This window comes from Petromyzon marinus (genome assembly GCF_048934315.1).
Source record: "Petromyzon marinus isolate PM22_M1 ecotype Great Lakes invasive population chromosome 68 unlocalized genomic scaffold, UKy_Petmar_22M1.pri1.0 chr68_unloc.1, whole genome shotgun sequence".
NCBI classification, from domain to species: Eukaryota; Metazoa; Chordata; class Hyperoartia; order Petromyzontiformes; family Petromyzontidae; genus Petromyzon; species Petromyzon marinus.
In genome coordinates, this window is record NW_027422597.1 from 2,092,438 (window position 1) to 2,108,013 (window position 15,576).

The 15,576-nt window shown below is 45.1% G+C and overlaps 1 protein-coding gene across 1 annotated transcript; it reads right to left on the bottom strand.

Moving 5' to 3' along the window:
* Positions 1-172: 172 nt before the first annotated feature.
* Positions 173-14,718, bottom strand: LOC116937515 (uncharacterized). The gene is made up of 2 exons (XM_032944646.2): positions 13,747-14,718; positions 173-6,688 (listed from the first exon to the last, which is right to left on the bottom strand). The coding sequence occupies exons 1-2, from the start codon at positions 14,332-14,334 to the stop codon at positions 6,395-6,397; spliced, it is 882 nt and encodes a 293-aa protein (XP_032800537.2). The 5' UTR covers positions 14,335-14,718; the 3' UTR covers positions 173-6,394.
* Positions 14,719-15,576: the final 858 nt, after the last annotated feature.

Here is a 15,576-nt window from a genome sequence, read left to right on the forward strand (position 1 = left end):
AAGATGACTGCTGTCTCTGGTGTAGGCCAATCAGCTTAAAAAGCCACGTTTGCTTGGCATGTTTTGCCAACAAGTACGATGTGTAGTTAATGCAGTACTTGATGGTGCCTTACAATAGTGGGTGTTGTCTATTTGGTGTTTGAACATCTTAACACAACTCCTGTCGCGAGAATTAAAGTGTATTTTGTTTCATTTTTATTATTTTATTTCCATTCTACGTGACTTTACCGGAAGAACCAAGAAGATAAAGACAACTCCTGTTTTAATATTGCCGGAAAAAAACAATTATTATGTTTTCATCACGTTTTTGTGAGTTGCAATGTTAGGTTAGAACACACTTACAGTAAATTTTGATTTAAAGCTTTCGTGACTGCAGTAATTCATATTCTTAGTTTTTTCGGTAAAGTCACGTTAAAGAGAAACAACAAAATAATAAAATATATATATAAAACAATAAAAAAATTCTCACGACGTTTCGACCATAACTCAAACGAACCAACACACCTGAAGATGACCGTTTGAGTTATGGTCGAAACGTCGTGAGAATTTTTTATTGTTTTATATATATTATTATTTTGTTGTTTCTCTTTAACGTGACTTTACCGAAAAAACTAAGAATACACTTACAGTAGTCTGTACTAAGCGTGTCCAGTTGCCTCGGTGAAAAGTGGGCAAAGCTTTGCCCAATGCTGGCTTGGCTAAACTCGCAACGTAACAAATATTAATGAATGCGCCTTTATCCATAATAAAGTTTTTGTTGTTGTTGCCGGGTTAGATCGCCTAAATATAAGTGCGTCAAATTTTGATTTAAAGCTTTCGTGACTGCAGTAATTCGTATTCTTAGCTCTTTCGGTAAAGTCACGTTGCCTTTCACACCTGACGATGACCGTTTGTGTTATGGTCGAAAGGTCGTGAGAATTTTTTTAATTGTATTATATATATTTTAATTATTTTATTGTTTCCCTTTAACGTGACCTTACCGAGAGAGCTAAGAATATATAAGTGCGTCGTTAAACCCGCCACCACCCGACACGGAACAATTAGTAACGTTTCACACGTAAACAAGACGTGCCAATCAGTTACTAGTACAGCACCCCGGTTGTGTGTCGGAGAGCCAACCCCCAACATTTTCAACGTGAGTACCGTGACGTTTGGCTGGTGATTACAACGAGAACTAAATCGAATCTGGCGGGTTTAACGACGCATTTATATTCACGCTACTCATTGGTTTTTTTTTTCGGTAAAGTCGCGTATGTAGAAATACAATAAAATTATGTTCAAACAAAAAAAAGCACAATCACGACGTTTCGATCACAACGCAAGCGATCTTCATCAGGTGTCAAGAAAAAAAATCACGGAGGTGAAGTACAAACAACAAAAAGATTAAGAGACGAGAATTCAACAAACCTAAGAAAAAAACATCACGTGAAGCCACATCCAGTCAGGCCAACAACACAGTTAAGACACTTCCTGGCGGACCGCGAATTTCAGAAGAGTGTTACATTTCGTGTTCAACCTTTGGATTGCACAAATTCGTGGTCCGCCAGGAAGTGTCTAACTGTGTTGTTGGCCTGACTTGGATGTGGCTTCGCATAATGTTTTTTTTCAGCTTTGTTGAAGAATTCTCGTCTCTTAATCGTTTTTGTTGTTTGTATTGACCTCCGCGATTTTTTTCTTGATGAAGATCGCTCGCGTTGTGATCGAAACGTCGTGATTGTGGTTTTTTTGTTTTAATACAATTTTATTGTATGTCTACAAACGCGACTTTTACCGAAAAAAAAACCTAATGAGTCATTTCACGCAGTCACGAAAGCTCCACTACTTCATTACATTTCACGCTGTCTAACCAAAAAAAAACAAAAGTTAACAGTGGATAATATCGGTCGCGAAAGCTAACCGCTACTGCGCGTTTACAGCGCCTTGATACATTGAATGACCACAAGTGTTTTCTCCTTTCAAATTCCCCGGCCAATCGGAAGCCCACACACACACACACACGCGTGTCGATGTTTTTTTTTCTTCCGCCGATAAGTTCGTACATCTGTGAGCGAGCCAACTGTGCCTGCTGCCAGCAGTTCGGTACTAGGGTAATGGATCTTCACGAATAATCACCCAAACACCACCCACTCACAATATATATATACTTCTTTGGTTCTTTCGGTAAAGTCACGTAGAATGAGAATAAAATAATAAATTGATAAAATAAAATAACATAAGAATATTATTGTGTTATTTTATTTTATCAATTTATTATTTTATTCTCATTCTACGTGACTTTACCGAAAGAACCAAAGAAGATGAATCATTGCAGTCACGAAAGCTTTAAATCGAAATATATATATACGTAACTCGCCATCTCTGTGTATATCTTACGCTTACACTGACCGCACAATTCGTTTGTGGGTTTTTTTCTGCATCTTTCCACACTTGCCCGCTTGGAATGTGCTGTGATGAGCGGGACAAAATAAAGACACGTTAAGAGAATCTAAATTAAACGAATAACTATTTTTAGTTTTATTTTTATTTTACCAGGTAAGGCCCACTGAGCTATGGATCTCTTTTCCAGATGCAACTTGGCCCACAAATGATAGGTCCAACGAAGTGGCTTATCATCATCATCACGTGGACATTTACGGCACCCAAGTACTCTCTAAGGGGCTGTCCATAAATGACGTCACGCGATTTTGGACGATTTTTGACCCCGCCCCCCCCCCATCGTCACTCACACGGCGTCACAAAAAGTCAGACCCCCCTCAAATATGACGTCAAAAAGCTCTGCCTCCCCTCCCCCCTACAAATCTCTTTTAAACTATTGCCATTGTAATGCGTATTTAATGTGGCGCTGCACTCTGATGTTGTAGGATAAAACATTTATTAAAAAAAAGTCTAATCAAGTAGAACGTTAAATTTTGATTTAAAGCTTTCGTGACTGCAGTAATTCATATTCTTAGTTTTTTTCGGTAAAGTCACGTTGAAGAGAAACAACAAAATAATAAAATATATATAAAACAATAAAAAATTCTCACGACGTTTCGACCATAACTCAAACCAACACACCTGAAGATGACCGTTTGAGTTATGGTCGAAACGTCGTGAGAATGTTTTATTGTTTTATATATATATTTTATTATTTTGTTGTTTCCCTTCAACGTGGTGACTTTACCGAAAAAACTAAGAATACAAGTAGAACGTGTTGTCTATATTTATTTAAAGTTGCGCATTTCGATGTGACGTCACATTTCTAAACCCCTCCCCCCCTCGTCACACATCGTCACAAATGTCTGACCACCACCCCCTCCCCCCCTAGGTGCGTGACGTCATTTATGGATGGCCCCCTAAACGCGTGACGTTCACTCTAAATGTGGAGGAAAACACCGGAACACTCAGAGAATAATCTGCTCTACCATTGGAGCAAAGAGAGAGAGAGCGAGAGAGACGCATACTCCAAATATACAGCGGCAGGCATTGTCAGGGTCGTGATCGGGATCGACCCAACGACCACCTGTACACCGGTCGAGCTAGTTAACATCTACCTAAGCCACCGTAGCTAATCGCTATGGGTCTGACACGCAGACTCAAAAGTTTCGACATTCCAAATTACGGGTTCTAGCTTGGGGACCGATAATTCACCCTACCCCCCACCCCCCATGCCCCGACACGTTGAGCTTCCTCATTACATGACAGATGACATCACAATTGGTTTACTGTGAGGTCATAATCCTGCACCATTATGTGGTACCATCACTAACAACTATTTTCTTTTCAGAAAACAACTGGCTGTGATTTAAGTTTTCTTTGGATTTGACAAAAATGAAATTATAGACACCGTTTTTACCCCCATCATTTCGGACGCGTATTATTTAATCATGGATGTGGAATGTAGAGAGTTGTATGTGTATTGTACACAGTACCACATAGTCATACAAGCTACTAGGACATCATTACTCTATATAGTTATCGTTTGACTGTATAAAGATAGACTGTTAGGTTTGATAACGAAAACATGTTTTACAATCATTAAATATAGTATGGAACGCAGCATCATAATTGCTGGCAGTGAAATGGGAAGAAAAGCATCCATCTCGTGTATCGATCTATCGTTAAAAAACTGTATCTTCATTTGCAGGTCGCTTTTTATGCATTTATTAACGAGATACAGTTGTCAACAGCTTCCATTCTGAATTATCTTCGTGAATAATGCTTGTTTGTCGATATAACCAATTGTTGTTATATTTGAAAATATTTTAAAGGGTTAAACATAATCGTACCATATACTGTGTGTGCTCAGTAAACCAGTTCTTGACTTGAAATAAACGTACATCATTTTTTCGATTTAAAGCTTTCGTGACTGCAATGATTCATCTTCTTTGGTTCTTTCGGTAAAGTCACCACGTAGAATGAGACTAAAATAATAAATTGATAAAATAAAATTATATTATTGTATTATTTTATTTTATCAATTGATTATTTTATTCTCATTCTACGTGACTTTACCGAAAGAACCAAAGAAAAAAAAAACGTACACATGTTTCAGAACCTCATTGCTTTAGCTCCGACTGCTTTTATTGTCATTATATAATGTTAACACTGCTGGTGCCAGTCATTACCAAGACCAATCATCTCCACATTTTCCTGTGCCATATCAGTCCACCTCTTCTCGAGCCCATCTATTCGTCCAGACAGATGTTCATAGAGAAGGAAGGGCATGACCGTGGCCGAGAAGACCCGAAGTTTCGTGTAGAGCGACAGACCCAGGTAGCTTCCACACAGCTTTACGCAGCCGATAAAAAGTGTCTGCCACTCGATTGATTAGGGAATGAGTCCTCTGCTGTCTAACCGGAGCTGGTAATAAGCACACGACCCAGATATGTAAAACTCTCCAATCTCTCCACAACTGCCCCATCGCCAATCGGGGAGTTAAGGGGGTGGAGTGTCCGATTTCACAAAATATCCAGCAAATTATTCGTTGTAGTTCGGCTGATGGTAAGGCCACAATGCTTAGTGGCACTCTCCAGGTCTCGAAGCAGCGCGTCCAACTCCTTCTCTGAGTGAGCAGCCATCACCAGATCATCAGCGTACATAACATGGTTGACCAATAGGGAATCGACCATCGACCTCACCCTGGCATTGATCAGCCTCCCATTGTATCTTTGCCAGATGGAGATTCCTCCGGTATAGACATGGACAGCTTCTCGAACTACATGGTCAAACATATGTTAAATAATGTGGGAGCCAGAGGACATCCCTGTCGCACCTCAAGATGAAGAGGGAATGGCTCTGACTCCCAGCCGCGTAGTTTTTACCCGGGCCCGCTCGCCATTATCAAGGTCCTTAAGATTGTGAGCAAAAAGTCAGGGACTCGGAAAGCACGAAAAACGACCCAGAGCCCAAACCTATTAATTATATCATAGGCCTTGACCAGGTCACTAAAGCAGAGATGTATGTGCTGTTGGAATGCCTACAACTATGCTGTAGAAGACAGATGGAAAATGTCACTTTTTTCTGGACCACTTTGGCCTGAAACCACATTGGGGCTCCGCAAGCCTCTCCTCAGCATGCCTGGCAAGGTGATTTGAATAATCCTGGCCAGGACCTTTCCCAACACATTGAGGAGTGAAATACTCCTGTAGTTTTTTTTTTTTTTTACCGTCCGTGCAAGCACCCTTCTGAAAGAGGGGGACCACCAGGGCATCATTCATATCCTGCAGAACCACCTGTCTAGTGGTCCAGCCTGTTATTATGATGTCATATAGGGCGGTCTGCACACACATACTAACCCAACCCCACACACACACACAGCATTCGCCTGGGAGATCATCTCTGCCCGTCACTTTCCCTGGTCTCAGACTCTGGATCATATTCCGTACTTCCTCAACAGATGGCACTTCAGCCAGCCACTCACAGGTGGTGACTTAAATTTTGATTTAAAGCTTTCGTGACTGCAGTAATTTATATTCTTAGCTCTTTCGGCAAAGTCACGTTGAAGGGAAACAATACAATTATAAAATATATATAAAACAATAAAAAATAATGCATTTTATTATTTTATTGTTTCCCTTCAACGTGACTTTACCGAAAGAGCTAAGAATATAATATAGGTGGTGACTTCTTCTTCCAATATTTGAGGCACCACAGCCTCAGTAGGGCAATCCCCAATACTTCTGCCGTGGCTGATCATTACGGTGTTTCCTGTACCAGCGTAGTTTGATATCTTGCAAGTAGTCTGGTGGTAGTTGAATTGAAGCTGGAAGGGTTCACCAGCCCACTACACCCATCTAGAGACCCCAATTTTACCTCTGCGGTGGCCACAGTCACCATGGGCGGTACCGCCAATTGGAATTGGCCTTCCCCTTCCTGGAATTGCTCACATCCACCGCAGCATTGCCGTCCGGATTTAAGGCATGTGTTGGTTCCCTTGCTCGTCCTGTTCTTGTCTCTCGTTGCCGCTGCACTGAAGCCGCGGCATCTCAGTCTCCTCTGCACCTCTCGGCCGGGGTGGTCGCCCCGGCATCGACTTGCCCAGGTGCGGAGAGGGCTGCAGCTCCTCCGTCTTCTCTCTGAGTGGCTGCTCCTCACGCTGCACGCATTTGTCCCGATCCTGAGCGATATTCTTGAAGATGAGCTTCTGGACGGAGAGCATGAGGAGTATGTCGACTGTAATGGCTAGCAGAAATAGCCATGCCGTGTCCTGAGACAGAAACAAAAACAGACATCAAAATAGCAAAAGGAACCAACTTGGTTGTACTCTGATTAGCACAGTTGGCTATGTACGGTGGAGGAAGAAGTTCAACATGCATACACAGAGACCCAGAAACGCCCGGACCCATAGAGACACCAGTAAAAGACCTACAGAGACACACAGATCAGCACGGGTGGCTTCATATGGTTACGACATAATTTCAACATACATATGCAGTGACTTGCAGTGTCACTCGTGTGTGAGCCTGCACGCACATGACGTCACTAAGGTCGGGTATATTGGAATGACGTCACGGCCGGGTCGGGGAGCCGGGAGGCTGTCGTCAGTGCCACGGTGGGGGGTTGGGTCAGGCCATGGCACTCTGTACGAACCCCGGCCGGACACGTGACCGGATAAAGGTGGGGAGCCGGGGACCCCAAGGGGACCTTGTGGGTCGCGTGGCAAGGGGCTGAACCTTCTCGAGGATTCGAGAAGGTGGGCGTGGCCTGGGCGTGGCCCGGGAACGCCGAGGCTATATAAGCGGGCTCCACACCGGGTCCGGGATGAAGATGCCTCGTGAAGACGAAGAAGAAGAAGAAGACTCAAGCCTCAAGTCAGCGTGGCCAACCAGTAGCCCTCCTGGCTTGGCCACGCTAGTCGTATGAGAGTGTCAGTGCTAGCGAGAGATTGGTTGGTGGTCGCCACCCTATGTGTAATGTTAAGAGTTACCCGTTGTGTTAATAATAAATAGTGTTGCCTCCCAAAATGTCCAGTGTGCGCCTGAATTGAACCCATAACACATACACAGAGACCCACGGACGCCCATAAGCATAAAGACACCCGTAAAGACATACAGAAACCCACAGATTAGCACAGTTACATTCGTACAGTGCAAAATAATTTCAACATACGTGCATACACAGAGACCTACAGGCACCCAGACCCACAGAGACATCCATAAAGACCTACAGAGGTGCACAGATTAGCATGATTGGCTATGTACAGTGCGACAGAATTTCAACATACTTACAGAGAGACCCAGACACCCAGAGACACCCACAGAGACACCCATAGAGACACCCAGACACCCATAGACACCCATAGAGACACCCATAGAGACACCCACAGAGACACCCATATAGACACCCACAGAGACACAGAGACACCCATAGAGACACAGAGACACCCACAGAGACACCCATAGAGACACCCAGACCCCCATAGACACCCATAGAGACACCAATAGAGACACCCACAGAGACACCCATAGAGACACCCAGACACCCATAGAGACACCCAGACACCCATAGACACCCATAGAGACACCCACAGAGACACAAAGACACCCATAGAGACACCCACAGAGACACCCATAGAGACACCCACAGAGACACCCATAGAGACACCCACAGACACCCAGAAACACCCATAGAGACCTACAGATACCCACAGATTAGCACGGTTGGCTAAGTACAGTGCTAAAGATGTTCGACATATTCTTGGTTCTTTCGGTAAAGTCACCACGTAGAAGGGAAACAATAAAATAATACCAATATAAAACAACAAAATTCTCACAGCAAGAAAATGTTATTGCTGTGGTTTTTTCACACCTGATGATGATTGCTTGTGTTGCAGTCGAAACGTCGTGATAATTTTATTGTTTTATATTTTTATTATTTTAATGTTTCCCTTCTACGTGACTTTACCGAAAGAACCAAGAATATGAATCCCTGCAGTCACGAAAGCTTGAAATCAAAAGTTCAACATAGATACATATACTGAGACCCACAGACACCCAAAACTATAGAGATCCACAGAGACACATATAAACACCCATAGACCCATAGGGGCCCACAGACACCCACAGATTGGCACGATTGGATACGTACGGTGTGAAATAATACATACACTGCGACCCACAGCCACCCGGAACCATAGTCAATGTGTATCTCTATGAGCCTTTATTAGTCTCTATGTACCTCTATTTATCGCTCAGTGTTATTAGTGTACTGCGTTTTTGAGCCCAGATGGCTATGATTGAGAAAAAAAACTTGCTTACTTTACACCCAGGCAACTGGAAACGGCAGCAGAGACTAATTGTTTTTGACTCAACATTTAAGAATCACAATTAAGAGACGGACGACATCACATCATCGTCACGATCTATGGGGGCGGATAGCCCATAGGAGTAAGCGTCCACGGCACGCTTCGTCATTTGATGTTTCCACTTTCCTCTCTCTGTCTTGCAGTGCCGATCTGCTCAAGTAGTGCCACATCATAGTCGTGTAGTGTATAGTGGGACGGTGTATATTAGTGGCGTGTATAGTGCAGTGTATAGTGCAGTGTATAGCTTAGTGTATAGTGTGTAGTGTATAGTGTAGTGTATAGTGTAGTGTGTAATGTAGTGTATAGTGTGTGTAGTGTATAGTGTAGTGTATAGTGTAGTGTACAGTGTAGTGTATAGTGTCATGTATAGTGTAGTGTATAGTGTAGTGTATAGTGTAGTGTATAGTGTCGTGTATAGTAGTGTATAGTGCAGTGTATAGTGTAGTGTATAGTACACTACACATTTTCTCACCTGAAGACGGACGCTTGTGATGCGACCGAAACGTCGTGTTTTCTTTTATTATTATTTTTCTATCTACATGACTTTACCGAAAGAAGCAGAGAGTATAGTGTCTAGTAGTGTAGTGTATAGTAGCGTAATGTATATTAGTGCTGTGTATAGTGGTGTATAGTGGTGTAGTATATAGTAGTGCAGTATACAATAGTGTAGTGTATAGTAAAGTAGTGCATAATAGTGCACTGTATCGTAGTATCGTGCATAATAGTGTAGTGCTCAGTAGTGTAGTGTATAATAGTGTAGTGTTTAGTAGTGTAGTGTATAATAGTGTATAGTGTGGTGTATTATCATCCATGGGCAGATATCCCGTAGTAGTAGTAGTATGTGTGACCACTAGACATTTCGTCATTTGATGTTTCCACTTTCCTCTCTCTGTCTTGTAGTGCCAATCAGCTCTAGCAGTGGTCACATCTATCTGTCACCAATCTCTTGCGATGCCGTCATCAAGCCATTTACTCTGCGAGGTCTCCCCTCGATATTCTCTCCGTCTCTGTCTCATTCCTTCCATGTAAATATATTTAACAACACTTTTAATTGTCCTATTGTTGTTCCATCCTACATATGGTGTCGACATCAGTGCCAATGTCCTTCTCATCACTGCCTGCATCAGGTCTTCTTCTACGTGCAGCATTTTTCTTGCATTGTACACGTGTAGAGGTGTTACGGGAGGGTGACACGCGGTTGTAGGGCGGTGGCCACAACCACGTCCGCTACGGCCACCACCCTTGGTGGGGCCTTTGGGGGGACGCTGTGATCCCTCCCAGCCCCGTCCCTCGCTGAGGGGCAGTATAAAAGCTGGGATCAGGGGAGCTGAGAGTTCAGTTCGACTCGAGCAAGATGAAGAGCCTGGTGAAGAAAGAAGAAGAAAAAAAGATCGACTAGCCAGACCCTGGAACTCCTTTAGGCCCGCCGCCCTTCTGAGGGCCGGGCAGAGCAAGCCAGGGGGTGCGGCACCGGAGCCGCTGAGGGCCGACGTCCTCCTGAGGGCCGACGTCCTCCTGAGGGCCGGACTCGTGGGGCCGGTGGTCGGGGCCTGCGCCGAAGCTGGGCCAGGTCAGAAAGCCTCCTGAGAGAGGGCCGGGATAGAGGGAACCAGGGAGCTAGCGTGGCCTAAGGCTCGGGGGAACGTTCCCTCTGTAGGGTACGGGCGAAGAGGCCGCTTACCTCTTCAAGTATCAGATTCGCCACTGTAATTGAAGCGTCTGTAATAAATACGTGTTGCCTCCAAAGAACAGTCTCCGATGTCAATAAGGCCACTACTACATGTACCTGTGTGTATGTACCTGTATGTACCTGTGTGTATGTACCTGTGTGTGAATGTATGTGTATGTACCTGTGTGTATGTACCTGTGTGTATGTACCTGTGTGTATGTATGTGTATGTACCTGTGTGTATGTATGTGTATGTACCTGTGTGTATGTATGTGTATGTACCTGTGTGTGAATGTATGTGTATGTACCTGTGTGTATGTACCTGTGTGTGTATGTATGTGTATGTACCTGTGTGTGTATGTACCTGTATGTACCTGTGTGTATGTACCTGTGTGTATATGTATGTGTATGTACCTGTGTGTATGTACCTGTATGTACCTGTGTGTATGTACCTGTATGTACCTGTGTGTATGTACCTGTGTGTGTATGTATGTGTATGTACCTGTGTGTATGTACCTGTGCCACTACATATATACAGATAGTCCTCGAGTTACGACGGTCCGACTTACGATATTTCGATCTCACGACGGCGATAGCGACAGCGACAAAATTGTAAAATATATTTTTTAATTTATCACGGCAGGCTACCGCAGCAGCGTACGAAGGGGTACGATACAGTACGTTGGGTCGCCGCTGGGATGTACGCGTCTCACGCCTTTCTACTAAATTGCAGTTCACATAGGCAGGCTAAGAATTGACCTCGTCTCTTTTTTTAACTTCACATTCTACTGTGCAATACAGCATTGCAATTAAATTTCGATTTAAAGCTTTCGTGACTGCAATGATTCATCTTCTTTGGTTCTTTCGGTAAAGTCACCACGTAGAATGAGAATAAAATAATAAATTGAAAAAAATAAAAAAAATTATTGTGTTATTTTATTTTATCAATTTATTATTTTATTCTCATTCTACGTGGTGACTTTACCGAAAGAACCAAAGAAGATGAAGCATTCCAATTAATAAACACATACAGCATATAGTTTATACAGTACGGTAGTGTAAATTGCTCTGTTTCGCTAAATTATCACCCGTTCTTTAAGACTCCTGGGTTAGGCTAGGGCCGTCTTCGACTTACGATATTTTTCGACTTACGATCGTGGTCGTCTTAACCCATCTCCATCGTAAGCAAACCGAGGCAACAGACCAATCGCGCGAAGCGAACGCATGGGCAGACAGACAGCCAGGAAGCAGCCCATGGCTTCCCATTGGTGCGTAGAGGACTCCACGGCGATTGGTCGGGAGGCGAAGGTTTAAAGGGATTGGAGGAGAGGATCGAGGTGGAAAAAGGCGTGGAGCGGAGGGTTGAGCGCTAAGGAGTGGAGCGAGGGAAGCTTTCCAGAGACGGGGGGCTCGAAAAGAATTAAAGTGAGAGAAGCACACCGGGAAGGGGAACGTACCGAGCTTCAAAAGGCAAACAAGATGACGGGCCCAGTGTGGGTTCTGTGTCAAAATAAAAAGGCTCCGGGTACACCGCGTGTGTCGGCGTCATTGCACTCTTAACTTGAATATTTCAGACCACATTTCATTTTTACCTTTGAATCTCATCGATGTGTCCTCATACTCCCGCGGTTGTAGAAGATGTTCCAACAAACCTCGCCTGAAATTTTGATTTAAAGCTTTCGTGACCGCAGGGATTCATATTCTTGGTTCTTTCGGTAAAGTCACCACCACGTAAGAAGGGAAACAATAAAATAATAAAAATATCAAACCAATAAAATTCTCACGACGTTTCGACTGCAACACAATAAGCAATCATCATCAGGTGTGAAAACGACAGCAAATTTTCTTGCTGTGGTTTTCACACCTGATGATGATTGCTTGCGTGGCAGTCGAAACGTCGTGAGAATTGTATTGTTTTATATTTGTATTATTTTATTGTTTCCCTTCGACGTGGTGACTTTACCGAAAGAACCAAGAATATAAACCTCGCCTGGTATACTGGAGGTTCTGGGTTTGATCCCGACCCTGATGCCTGTTGCATATTTAGAGTTTGCGGTGTCTCTCTCTCACCATGGTCGCATGGATTTTCTCCACGTCCTCCCGGTTTTTCCCTCCACATTTGGAATCAACGTCACGCGTTTAGAATATTCGGCTGCTGCTATAAATGTTCACGTGACGATAAGCCGCTTCTTCGAGCTATCATGGCTCGGTCGCTTCTGAAAGAGAGCTATGTAGAAGCTCATTGGGCCCTTACCTGGTAAAATTAAAATAGTTGGAGTTCATAGTTTATATTCGGGACGCTGTTGCTGTTGTTGTTCCAGCGCACAACCAGGCTGCGTTTTTTTATTTTCATTGAAAAAGCCGCAAACCACAAACTGGGGCGCCGCATTGGCGAGATGTTATCCTCCCGTTGTTTCTCTCCACATTTGGAATCCTTGTTCTCACACGCTTAGATTATTTGGCTGCTGCAAAATAAAAGATATCCACGCTACGATGAAATCAGACACGTAGTTGAGCCACCATCTGTGATGACCAGGTTGCTTCTTAAAACGAGCTACACCGCTCAGTGGAGCTTGACGCCTGGTAGAATAAAATACAAATTAACAACGCGGCGAGGAAGATGTTTGAAATTTTAACAGCACAGGACTTGAACGCCACCGGTGTGGGGGGAGGGAAAGCAAGGGAAGGTACATTTTCCCGGCCGTGTCAACTTTCACGACAAGATACGTATGGCTGTAGTGGAGGAAGACGGCAACAGCTTTTTACGCGACCAACTCTGTCGACGAACATTGATTATCATCGAATCTCCTGGTCCCCAGAGTAACACCACCTGATGATGATTGTCACTAAACTAAGGGCCCCTAAGCTGGGCTTCATGGCTCTTTATCAGAAGCGACCTGGCTATATCACAAATGGTAGCTTAGCGAAGCGGCTTAAATAAATATTCTGAACGCATGACGTCGATTCTAAACGTGGATTGGAAAAACCAGAGGTCCTAGAGAAAAATCCACGTGGCCACATTGAGAGCGATCCGCTAACTCCAACTCCAAATAAACAGTGGCAGGAATCAGGATCGCGATCGAACCCACGCACTCTTGTGTAGCAGGCAAGGTAGGTCAACACTTCCTAGCCACCGCGAACAACACGCGCGACCATCGCACCGACAAACCAACCGTGGTGATCCACACGTCGCATTCCCGCTCATTGCCTTCCCGTGTGCTTTGCTCAAAGAGCACGAAGCAAAACGACTGCCGATAGATTGCCCGCAACAACCCCCCTACCAAAGCGCGTACCTGAGCGGTCGCGTGCAGGAAGTTGACGATAACCAACTGCACCTCCTTGCTGGTGCCGTTGGCGACGAGTCCTCGCAGGGGATCCTGATTCGCGCAGGGCACCTTGGCAAGCACCCCGCGTCTCTCCTCCTCGCTCATGCGCGAGAAGCTCGGGGCGAGCACCGAGAAGCGGTAGCGCCAGTCCAGGCTCATGACCTCGATGCAGATCGGCACACTGCCGTGGAAGTAGGCGACGACGATCCAAGCGAGCGACGCGACGACGAAGGCCCCGTGCTTCATGAACGCCGTGAACGGGAAGAGGCACAGGCGGGGGCACTTGGAGTCGCGGCACAAGGATCCGTTCGCCACCGCGATCGACCTCAGCTGGATGGCGAACGACACCATGAGAATGATGGCGAACGGGATGAACAAAGCTTTCCAGCCGTACTCGACATTCTCGGCGGGCGCGCAGGGACAGCGGAAGGCGAGCATGTTAAAGTAGACACCCGTGAGGCTAGACACGATGGGTATGAGCACGCCCGTGATGAGCGTTTCGAAGGTGGGCAGGAGGTCCTTTTGGCCCGAAAGGAAAGACGTCAAGGACGGCATCGTCGTCAAATTCTGCTCGGCTTGCAGGTTCGGATAGCCTATCAGTGCCCCGATCTTTTCCACAGACCAATTCAGACCTTAATGGTCACCCCGTGCCCCTTATAAATCGCGACGTTCATCCCGCGAGGTCCCGTTAACGAGGGAGAAACACAAGCAATACAGAGAAATATTTCCCTTGCCCGTATTGAAACGGCTGTATGCCGCATGGACCTGCAAACTCAATTTCCCCGTATAGAAATACGGGGAAAACCGTACGGGTTGACACGGTGTGAGATCGGCCTCGATGCGGACTCAAGTAAGCGATAGCAGCAGTAGGAGCAGCAGCAGCACTCGAATTCAAAGCCAAGCCACAACGCAGTGCAAGCATCTCGTTTTAAAAATATAATAAATGGGGAACAAGGAAGTTACCCCACCCACCCACCCCCAGCAAGTTCCAACGGACTTGGCTGCTACACATTTCCCACGTGATGATGATAATTCACTTTGTTGTTGAGCTTTGACCATGGCTTGTAGATGTTAACTCCCTCGACTGGTATGCAGGAGGCCGTGGGTTCGTTCCCGACCCTGACGCCTGCTGCTGTATATTTGGAGTGTGCGTGTTCTCCCTCTCCCCGCGGTCGCGTGGATTTTTCTCCGGGTCCTCCAGTTTTCCCTCACAATCTTTGGATCTTTCGGTTAAAGTCATATGGGTAGAAAAATAAATAAAAAAATAAAATAAAAAATCACATTTCACGACGTTTCGATCGCAACACAACAGCGGTCGTCCTCAGGCAGAAAAAAAAATATCCAGCAGTCGAACTGCTGAACCAGCGAGAGAGCTGTTACAACACGAGGTTTTTATGTGGCGATGGGCAAGCAAGCTAGCTCTTACCGCTCGACTAATTCGGTGTGAGACCTCTGCTGTCAAACCGGAGCCAGTCATGGGCACACTGCCCAGGTATGGGAAACTGTCCACTCTCTCCACAACTGCCCCATAACCATTGGGAAGTTATGGGGGTGGAGTGTCTGATGGTTCAAAATATCCAGGCAGGTTCTTAGTTTTGGTGGGGCTGATGGTAAGGCCCCACCTCTTAGTGGCATGCTCCAAGTTCAGCAGCAGTGCCTCCAACTCCTCCTCTGAATGAGCAGCAATTACCAGATCATCGGCATACATAACATAGTTGAACAATAGGGCGCCATCCCTTGACATGCTCACGGGGATCGATCATCCTCCTATTGTATCTTTAGCAGATGGAAATTCCT